This window comes from Arachis stenosperma, chromosome 1, assembly GCF_014773155.1.
Source record: "Arachis stenosperma cultivar V10309 chromosome 1, arast.V10309.gnm1.PFL2, whole genome shotgun sequence".
Taxonomy (NCBI): domain Eukaryota; kingdom Viridiplantae; phylum Streptophyta; class Magnoliopsida; order Fabales; family Fabaceae; genus Arachis; species Arachis stenosperma.
The window spans coordinates 118,861,010-118,872,584 of record NC_080377.1 but is presented as its reverse complement, the minus strand read 5'-3'; the positions used below and the strand labels follow the sequence as shown (position 1 = coordinate 118,872,584).

The 11,575-nt window shown below is 32.4% G+C and overlaps 1 protein-coding gene across 1 annotated transcript; it reads left to right on the top strand.

The window, feature by feature from the left end:
* Positions 1-5,097: 5,097 nt before the first annotated feature.
* LOC130968216 (autophagy-related protein 11) lies at positions 5,098-11,575 on the top strand. Its single transcript, XM_057893386.1, has 5 exons — positions 5,098-7,088; positions 7,506-9,192; positions 9,772-9,992; positions 10,361-10,574; positions 10,931-11,575. The coding sequence occupies exons 1-5, from the start codon at positions 6,145-6,147 to the stop codon at positions 11,339-11,341; spliced, it is 3,477 nt and encodes a 1,158-aa protein (XP_057749369.1). The 5' UTR covers positions 5,098-6,144; the 3' UTR covers positions 11,342-11,575.

Genomic DNA, 11,575 nt, shown 5'->3' with positions numbered 1-11,575 from the left:
ATTACTTTTGAGAACAAGGGAGAAAAAAACAGAGATAGTAATAACAATAATAATAATTAAAAAAATAAATAGATCTCTATTTTTTAAATTCGAAAATAAATAAATTTTTAATTAATTGAAAAAATAAAAGTTATATAAATATAAATAGATCTTTTAGATATTTTGCATTTAAACAAATAAAAATTATTTTTATATTTTTAATTAATTTTTTATTATTTATCTTTGAATTACAAATTTTTTTTTTGAAATAAAAAGTTCAACACAACAAGGTGGAACATCAACGTCTCAACAGAAAAATATTAAACAGATAAAATAAACTAATTCCTAATCATCTTCGACCAATGCCATCAACAACTCAAAAGATCAAACATCACTCCACTATTTGTAACTCTTAATCGACCTATTAAATACTCATGCAACACCTGATTCTTGATTCCTGAAAATTCTGTCATTTATTTTCAACCAAGTGCTTCAAATGATAACAATGAAATCAAACTCACCAATATTCTATTAATTTGACTGCACAATTGACCCCTGAACCATGTAAACTTATGGTCATTCAGCTTTATATCCACCAGTTTGATAATGTTGTTAACATACTAGCGTCTTTTCTTTCTTTCAACTGTACAACCTCATTGAAGACACCCATGTAGCAAGGAGGAACCTGACATATTTCCGATAAAAAAATTTAATTCTTCCCACACAACAAGCTTTTCTTCTCTTATATGCGCACTATACACTAAGCAAACAGCACAAATAAAAATTAGTGTTTGTCAATTCTCTTTCTATACACAATCATCTCTCCCCTTTATAACAATTATTCAATCTAAACATCATAACATCCCACATTATTAAATATTAATAAACCTCCAGAAACACTTTCTAATCCCACAAATTCCAAACTCACTGCATCATTATTCCAAAATTGCATTATATCCAACTTAAAAATCACCTCCTCCTTTATTTCTATCAATCCTTTGAATTACAAAATTATGAATATATTTATCATTTTTATATAATTTACATGCACAATTAATCATATAATATTGTTAAATAAACAAAAAAATTAACTATATTATTCATTAATTTAAAACTCATAAACGTTTCATTTTATTTCAAATATGGTCAATTCATTATAAATCAAGAATTTTAGTTGAATTTGTCTAAGTAGTGAGTGTGTAAATATATAATATTTTTTTAATTTTTTTCAAATGCAACAGAAATTAGACCTAGGTCAACAAATTATAAATCAAATAGTTACTTAAAAATTTTGGATTTGAGTCTCGCTATTAATTTAAAAAAAAAAAAGACCTATGCTAGTAGTAAATTGCTTATTCATCTTAAAATTCAATTTAAAATAAGAGTCTTCATCCTATTGTACTTTCAAAATACACACGTTTTCTATATGCTATGTTACGCTATAATTATCAAATTTCCATTTTTCAAGGTCTTTTGCCATGCAACTTGTTAGAAAATGAGGTTGTTGCCAACATTGACTTTTTAGTTTTTAAGACGTTGACCTCTGAAAGCTGTTAACTTTGCAAACGGATCCTCCGACATACATTAATTAACAGAACTTCTTATATCATAATCTTATCCTTTGTAAACGTTTTTATTTTTTTTTTCACTTTTTTTTAACACGCTATCTATTTACTAAATATGTTATTCAATATTCAATAAATCATCATATTTTATCATTTAATTATAAAATAATGTCACAAGAATAAATTATCCAAATCAGATCAACTATTTTGTTTAAACATAACACTAAATAATAAAATATTCATGTAATTTATTGCAATTTTTTTCATGGACAAATAAATAGCCATGTGCCAAAGATTTGGAAGAAGATAGAAAAAGAGAAGTGCCTGTGTATGAAGAATCTGGAATTTGCTTTCAAATTGGGGTACACAAATGATTGATAATGAAATTTCTGTTTTTTTATTTATTTATTTATAACGTATAACTTTTTATTATTTAACATATTTTTTGCGTTTTTTTTGTTTTAATTAAAAAATGTATGATATAATAAAAAATTGGTCGAAACTCAGGTGCAGTCGACTTCACGTGAAGTTGATACCTGAAAGCGGTTAGAGAATTTAACTAATTTGACTAAAATTTTACCTAACGGTTCTCAGATATCAATTTCACATGAAGTCGATTTCACCTAAGTTTTTACCTATAAAATTATACTTTATAAAAAATTTTTTAAAAAAAAAATTGAGAGTATCGATTCTCTGAATTAACCAAACAAAACCTTTCAATAAAGCGGTAGCAAAGTTGGCGAAATTTCCAGGAACTTACTACTATTAATGTTTCTTCATGATTCATGAATGTTGAATATTAACTTCTGTGGCCCTGCCACCACTTTATTCTTATTCTTATTATTATGAGCGGCCGAAAAAGAAAAAAGAGACAAAGTTAGAGATAACATATTCAAACGGCGGAGGGAGTCAATTTAGTTGCGGTGGCCATAAGAATTGGTTAAATTTTGTTACATTTTCTTATATTTAATATTTTAAAAGTTTTACATCTTTTGTAAAAGAATTTCAAAGACGGCTAATGTTTAACCATATTTCAATATTTAAATATCAACAACGAAAAAAATTTTAATTTATTCTCTTAATTATCTTTATATAAATAACTGAATTAGTGGTTATTTTTAATTTATCCGCATAACTGAAATTTAAATATATATTATATTTTTAAAATAAAAAATTATTTAAAAATTAAAAAATGATAAAAAAAATTAATTAATATATATTCTTAGAATACATGATAAATTTATTACTAATAAAAATTTTTAAATATTTTTATTTAATAAATATAAAATAAATATATTAAAAATTTAATTTTTTTATATTTTTAATAAATTTTTTTATTTTATAGGACACCCTTAAAATACATGATAGATAAATTTATAAAAAAATGAGTTAAATTTCTTATTATTTTTTGTAGATTTTATCCTAAGAACACATGATAAAATTTTATTAACGAAATATTTTAAATATTTTAATTTAATTATTTTTTAAAAGATAAATGTATTATAAATATTGTTTAATTAGTTTTGGGATTAATAGTCAAATTAGTCTCTTAAAAATAAGATATTTTTTAAATTTGTATTTAAAAGAATTTTTTAATTAAATTGGTCCTTTAAAAATTATGAATTAATTATATTTGTCTTTCAGTTACTTTATTTATAATTTTCATCAACAATTGATAATGTAAAATATTAATTGATAGCATACATGACATATAACTTGTTCAATTAGACGTTAATTAAATATGTTACGAAAATCTATCAATTTAGTCACTAGGTCATACTAAGAATAAAATTTTTGTAATTGAAAAAAATGACTAAATTAATAAATTTTTACTATCTAATTAGATATATCAAATATCATATATATTATCATTTTACAACATTAATTTAGAAAAAAGTTAATGAAATAACTAAAGGACAAATATGATTAATTCGTAATTTTAAAAAATAATTTTAGTTAAAAAAATCATTCAAAAATAAATTTAAAAAATAATTTATCTTTTAAAAACTAATTTGACTATTAATCCAATTTTGACCAAAGGCAGAGAGAATTCGTTAGTCTTTAACCATGTTTTAGAAGATGTCATTAGGAGTGTATATGGTCCGGCCCGATTCGAAGATCCGGTCCGGCTTCGAACAATTAGGGACTAATTTGGTGTGATTTTATCGGGTATAGGGCCGGTAAGGTCTCAAAAATAGATCCGGTCATTATTTCGGGTCGGGTCCGAATTATGGTTCGGGTCACCCGAAATCGGTTAGGTGACCTGGTCATCATACACAATTAATATTTTGTGTATTAGTGATGAATGATGACTATTCTTATGTGGAATTTAGTTATTATAAGACTATAAGTTAATATTTTATGTTTAAAATGCATAAGATTTTAAACTAATTAATGCATAATATTGTGTTATTTGTATTAATTTAAATATTTGGTGTTATTAGATAATATTAGTATTGATTATGGTTATGCTTTAATTTTAGAGAAGAGTTTGTTTTTGTTATATTTTCTAAGTGAATTCTACCATCTCAAATAATGGTTGGAGTCTTGAAAATTTAGATATTTTCATGTGTTAGTTTATAAAGAAAGATCAAGGTAATATAATGTTAACTGCTCAATTTTCACCCGGTTTTTACTTGGTATAATCGTGGTGCAAAAATGTATAAATTTTATTGGATTTAGAGTCAAATTCGAATCTAATAAATAAACCCAATATATATTTTAAGTCGAATATAAATTACATCAAATTCGATTTTATCCGATCCATGGACACCCTAGACGTCATTATTGGGAATTAGCATAAACTCTAGGATTTCGATAACTTTTCCATGTTATGATATCATTATTATATACGACTTACGATGTACATATTAATGAAAGATAAGATATTTTTACATGATGTTTTCACAAATTTCTAATTGAGCAGAGACGATGATTCAAGAGAAATAAGATAAGTATAATTTTTTTGTCTTTAAATAAAAATAAAATCAAATATTATTTTATTTAACATTTAAATTACTTTTATTTAAATTTTAAAATTTAATAAATATTTTAAATTTTGTTTTTCAATATATTAAAATCATCTCCAAAAAAGAGTTAAGAATACATAAATTGAAGAAAATAAAAAAATAAATTTTTTTAATAACTTTTATGAATATAAGTATACTTTTATATTATGATATATATTTTTAATAATTTAATATAAATAATCTGAATTAATAAAATTATTTATTCTAACATGAAATGTTGACCCTACATTTATACAAATATATGTTTATATAAATAAAAATAACTAATTGATTAAAGCTAAAAATCAATCATTTAGATTTAATATATATTAAAAATACATAAAATAATATATAAATATATAATAATTAATTTTAATTCGTAATATACATACAATGTTTTTTTGTACTTATTTTTACTTTGTGTTTTAAAAAAGAAGAGTAGTTTGTACTTTGTAACAAGAAAATGATTATTTGAGAGTAAATAGTAACTAAATTCGCATTCAGAGTCAGGTCTAAAATATCGCGATATATTCACAATACAGTGTTTGCTTTCACAATTCTCCGAAACGATCAGAGAGAGAGAGAGAGAGAGAGAGAGAGATCATCAAGGTTACTTCTCACGGAAGGTTCTCACTGCAATTTTTAATAAAGCAAGCAAAACCAAGTTCTCTACTTCCCTCAAGGAAGAACAACATATAGAAGAAGCAAAACAAAGAGAAAAAGAAAAACATTGTAGTCATTCAGAAGAAATTATCATCAAATAGAGTCTGGGTTTGGGTTTGGGTTTGGGTTTGGGTTGGGGTTTCGTGACAACCTCCTTGTTCTGTTTCGCTGCTTAACCGAGATTCTGGAAAATCGATTGCTCCACGTAATCATATCCCTAACAATCCAAGATTTTCGCCCTCTTTTACTTGGCCCTATTTTCCGTCCTAATATAACTGTTTCCATCTCCTCCTCCTTTTTATATATATCGTTTTCCTCATATGCGTTGTCTTCTCTCGTTGGATTCTCGCGAATCCTTTGCTGCCTCTATTCACTTCCACATCTTGTGTGTTTCTCCACCTTCCTTCCGATTTTGCGGCCACTGAACGACGCCGATTTCCCTGAGGTTTTCATCCTTCGTGCTTTTCTCTTTCTCTGGTGGACTTTGGGGTTGCTCTTAACTAGGGTTTTTTTGGGGATCCAAGGTTCAAGTTCGTGTCTTTCTGTGAAAATCTCTGCCGGGTATGTGCAAAGTTGAACTCTTGTTGCACTGGGCTTGCCGTTATATTGATTGATTTCTGTGATTTTGTCGTGAAAAGCTTATTCTTTTATTGTTGTTTTTTGCGGATAGTTGGACCCGTTTGAGAATTCGTTGGATTTTGATTCTAGATATTTTAAAAAAAGAGAGTGCTAATTTTTTGTTCAGTACATAGCTTAAAACCTTGTGTGGTGTGAAAAAAAGAGAAGGAAGCAGACTGAATTGTATGGTGGCGGTGTTCTTCAGCTATATCTGTGATTGATTTCGACCCCACCTTATTAGGTCTTGATTGGTTCCCCTCTGCTTGTGATTGAGACGTAAGTGGTGGGGACTTTGCTGGGGCGGATAAGAGATGAGCTCCAGTGTCACTGGAAGCTTGGTCCGGGAGGGCCAGCTGCTGGTTCATATTGCCGAGAATGGACATTCATTTGAGTTGGATTGTGATGAAAACACGCTTGTTGAGGCAGTTATGAGGTCCATTGAATCTGTTACTGGGATTAATTTTAATGATCAGCTTGTGCTTTGTATGGATATGAAACTTGAATCACAGCGGCCGCTGTCTGCATACAAGCTTCCATCTGATGACAGAGAAGTATTCATATTCAATAAAGCAAGGCTTCAAAGCAATTCGCCGCCTCCACAGCCAGAGCAAGTTGATATTCCCAGTAATTTCGAGCCACCATCACCGTCCTCGTCGCATGATCCGCACCCTCTTGATGATGCTTTGGATCCTGCTTTGAAGGCCTTGCCATCTTATGAGCGGCAATTCAGGTTCCATTATCATCGGGGCCATGCTATTTATAGTAATACCATAATGAAATATGAGCATTGTGAGAGGCTTTTGAGGGAACAGATGGTTCAAGAAAGAGCAGTGGAGGTTGCAAGGGGAAATTTAGAGCAGTACTATAGGATGATTAACCAAAACTATGGGGACTTTATGAAGCGTTACCTGCAGCAACACAGGATACATTCTGATCTTTTGTCTAATTTTGGGAAGGATGTTGAGAGACTTCGATCTGTTAAACTTCACCCTGCTTTACAAACTCCTAATCGCAAGTGTTTACTGGATTTGGTGAAGGAAGAAAATTTGCGGAAGTCGGTGGAGAATTGCACCAGTTCCCACAAGCAGTTTGAGAACAAGGTTTCACAATTTAAGCAGACTTTTGGTGCAGTGAAGCGCCAGGTTGAGGAGTTGTTGTCTAACAGGGAATTCTTATCCATGAAGACCCTAGAACAAGATATAAAAGAACATCTGAGATATATAAATGAACAAAAGAGTATCATGCAATCTCTGAGGTTAGTATTCTCTTATTCTTCAGCTTTATTTGAAATGTTTAGGCACTGTTTATTACTCAGGAAGCATCTAGATCTGAGGTTAATGCGATATCCTTATCCTGCTTTGTAATTGTCTCATTTCATGAGTTTGAAAAATATCATGATCAAATAATGTGTAAGTGGGCCTGATGTTAAATAGTTATTGTGCCATTCCTGCAAGGCTTCGAACTATTCTTGAAGCTTGCTTGGTTGAGACTTTTTTATATTTAGGGATATAGGTATAACTACTTAATAGTTAGCTGAGGTTAAATACTTCCAAATTGTGCTATATCCCCTTACTTGTCCTGATTGCTGCAATTCAATTATACCTGTTATTCCAAATTTTTATGCCCCGAGTCGGTCCAACTTATGAATTTTATTTTATGGGGATTTCTGCAGCAAAGATGTGAACACTGTAAAGAAACTGGTCGATGATTGTCTATCCTCCCAATTGTCGTCATCACTTCGTCCTCATGATGCAGTGTCAGCCTTGGGTCCTATGTATGATGTCCATGACAAAAATCACTTGCCTAAGATGGAGGCTTGTGATCGTGCTATTACTAAGCTATTAAACATCTGCAAGAAAAATAAGAATGATATGAACGACTTTGTGCACAGATACATGCAAAGCATAACATATGTTTCTTATCTCATCAAAGATCAGAAGCTACAATTCCCTGTATTCAAAGAGGCAATGGGTCGACAGGAGGGTTTATTTGTGGATTTAAAGTTGTTCCATGGTATAGGTCCTGCATACAGAGCTTGCCTTGCAGAAATAGTGAGACGAAAAGCATCCATGAAGCTGTACATGGGCATGGCTGGACAACTGGCTGAAAGACTTGCTAGTAAGCGGGAGGCTGAGGTCAGGAGACGAGAGGAATTTCTGAGAATACATAGTTTATGCATCCCTAGAGATGTATTGTCGGCTATGGGATTGTTTGACACTCCTAACCAGTGTGATGTCCATATAGCTCCATTTGATGTTGGTTTGCTTAATATTGACATATCAGATGTAGATAGGTATGCTCCTGAGCATCTAGCAGGAGTAATGTCCAAGATGGAGAAGCAGGGGAGCTTCAAAAGTTCATCTGCTCTGAGTGGTTCTAGCTCTCACTCGGCCGAGACTGTAGAAATTACCTCCGAGTCAATTGACAGATATGATTCTGAGGACCTTCTTGATGGCAGTGAGCTGGTTGAAATTGCTGGAACTAGCAAAATGGAAGTTGAGAATGCAAAACTCAAAGCTGAGCTTGCTTCAAGAATTGCTTTGATATGTTCACTGTGCCCTGAGATTGAGTACGAGTCACTGGATGATGAAAGGATGGATCATATATTGAAGAATGCTACAGAGAAGACAGCGGAAGCCTTGCATCTGAAAGATGAATATGTTAAACATGTTCAATCCATGCTTAAGATGAAGCAGATGCAGTGTGATTCATATGAGAAACGTATTCAAGAATTGGAGCAGAAATTGTCCAATCAGTACGTGCAGGGGCAGAAGATGTCCAGCCTACATGATGCTACTGACTTCCCACTTATGTCTGGGAAGACAGACAATTGCAAATCGCAATATGTGAGCAGTGAAGCCCACATGCCTTGCGTATCTACTTCAGAGCCCATGGATGAGGTATCATGCATCTCGAGTTCCTTGGATGCAAAACTTGGTCTATTTGCAGAACACACTGATAAAGCTTTAGATGGAGTGGATGAAAACATGTTGGATTCCTCTGGAGTGCAGAACCCACAGTTGGATTCTTCTATGATGGAGCCACACCGTGAAGAAGTGCAAAGTGGTGATAAAGATAAAAAGGAAAAGATTGTTGGACAATTAGGCATGTCACTAACTAATAGTTCAACTGCTGAGAGCATGCCTGTGCAGCATGATATTGGACCTTGTAGCTTAGCAGATTGTGCAGTATTGGGTTCCAAAATAAACAATGACAAGTTGTTGGAACTACAAAGTGCACTTGCAGAGAAAACAAATCAATTGAATGAGGCTGAAAACAAGCTTACAGCTGTTGTAGATGAGGTTGCTAGTCTCAAGAGTGAGCTGGAAGCCAAGTTAATACTACTTGATGAATCTCAGGTAAATTCGAGTGAAATTTGATAAAGATACCTATGATTTTAAGGTTGTATTTAATTCTCTGAGAAGTAGCTGCTTAAGTTTCCTAAACTAATAATTAGCGTGTGTGTTTAGTTTGAAATAGCAAGCCATCTCTATCCATCTCCCATTGCCCCGACCATGAAAGATATTTTCTTGTTAGTTTTTGTTGACTAGAACATTGTTTCCCATGAACACATTTTGAAAACCATCTTGATCAAAGCCAATCAAAGAATCTTTAATTCTTGTATATTTGAGCAGTTATGCATGAAGCGGACAAACGAGGTCTTTGTGTGAATGGCGTTGTTTGGTACATGTAGTCGACCCCACCTAGGGGGAGAAGACTGTCTTGTTGTTGTTTATTATGTTTTGAGCAGTTAGGGGATACTTGTTGAATGGATATGCTTGATTAAGAATTTGGCATATAAACTAAAACTATTGTAGGATTAGAAGTAATCTAGGATGAACTTTACAGGCATGCTTCAGCAGTTTACAATTTTCATTGTCATGTATCTACATTATTGTGCATGCTTTTTTAATAATTTTGTTTTCCTCTTTCTACAGATGAATTGTGCTCATCTAGAGAATTGTTTGCATGAGGCAAGAGAGGAAGCTCAAACACAAAAAAGTTCTGCTGACAGGAGGGCCTCAGAATATAGTTTACTGCGTGCATCTCTCATTAAAATGCGCAGCCTTTTTGAAAGGCTCAAGACCTGTGTTTATTCTCCTGGTGCTGTGGCTGGTTTTGCAGATTCGCTGCGTATTTTGGCACAATCTTTGGCCAAGTAATTTACTTACTCTTAACTACTTGCATTTACACATGTTAGTACTTAAGATATTAATTTTAGTTCCTTGAACATCACTTGAAGTTTTGATTTCATAAGGTCATGTCTAATTTTTCTTTTAGCAGCTGACTGATTAGTTAATTACGATTGTAATTTATAAAATTATTTGAACATTTGCGCTTTTTGTATTGTCATCTTTTGGGTGGAGAGGTGTGCGAAGCCAGAGGTACATGATGCCTAAATTTCTCTTGGCTGTTTGTCGTCGAAGAGAACAGATTTGAGGCTATTATGTTGGACTGTTGTGTTCTGAGGTGATATTCTCTATTCATAAATTGTGAAAAGAATCATTGAAACTCCTCTCTTTTCAGCTCTGCAAATGACAAAGATGATGATGATATTGCTGAGTTCCGAAACTGCATTCGTGTATTGGCTGATAAAGTTGGTTTCTTATCAAGGCACCGTGAAGAGCTACTTGAGAAGTACACAAGAATAGAAGCTGCTAATGACCAGCTCCGGAAAGAATTGGAGGAGAAAAAAGACCAGGTCAAAACCTATTACAACAAGCATCAGCTTGAGAAACAGGTAACTAATTGCCCTCATGTTTATCATGGTTCTAGGTTGTTTTTTTATATTATTGTTATTAAGGTAGTGTTTGTTTCCAGAAATTGAAACTGAAATTGGGGGATCGAAACTCAGTATTGTGTTTGATGGCTGGAACTAAACTTTCAGTCCCGGGACACTTTCAATCCCTTCAGTTTCTTCAGAAAGTGGGGACACAAGGGACTGAAATTTCTAGGAATGGATACTTAAATTTTAACATTTTCTTTAATAACTAAGGGGTATTTTAGTAAATATTTTTATTCCATCTCCATATTTAATAGCTTGAATGGTTTTTGTAGTGACTGAGTTATATATTTGCTGGTGGTTTTGGTACACAGGCTAATAAAGAGAAGATTTCTTTTGGTTGTTTGGAAGTTCATGAGCTTGCTGCCTTTGTGCTCACTCCAGCTGGGCATTATGTGGCAATTACTAGGAACTGCTCTAATTACTACCTATCCACTGAATCTGTGGCCCTTTTTGTTGACCATCTCCCAAGCAGACCTAACTACATTGTTGGACAAATTGTGCATATTGAACGCCAAATTGTGAAGGCATCAGCGCATACTGTGACTCGGCCGGAGCGTCATGGTAGGTCTGATAAACTGACATCTGACACGGGGACTGACCGGTTATCCTTGAATTCAGGATCAACTCTCAATCCATATGGTCTCCCTGCTGGCTGTGAATATTTCATAGTGACCGTAGCAATGTTACCTGATACCACCATTCATTCATCATCTCCTTCCTGATCCTGCATCATCCTGGCAGATTAGACGTGATGGAAGAATTTAATTGTACATACGAAAAACAACTTTCCAAAGATGAAATGCTCTTTCTGAGTATTGAACTGGTTAACCATTTGTATAGCTGATGAACCAGATCTGTTTCATCTCCCCTGTACATATTTTTACCTTTATGATTCTGTACAAATTGTGAATATTATTTAGCACCTGTTTATTTGGAACTTTGCTGTTTCTTTTTAA

What these genes read in the sequence shown, in the direction of transcription:
- LOC130968216 (XM_057893386.1), top strand. Translation starts at nt 6,145, where the DNA reads ATGAGCTCCAGTGTCACTGGAAGCTTGGTCCGGGAGGGCCAGCTGCTG. An exon ending in TACTACTTGATGAATCTCAG is followed by an intron (nt 9,193 to 9,771) that starts GTAAATTCGAGT and finishes CTCTTTCTACAG; the next exon opens with ATGAATTGTGCTCATCTAGA. An exon ending in TTGGCACAATCTTTGGCCAA is followed by an intron (nt 9,993 to 10,360) that starts GTAATTTACTTA and finishes CTCTCTTTTCAG; the next exon opens with CTCTGCAAATGACAAAGATG.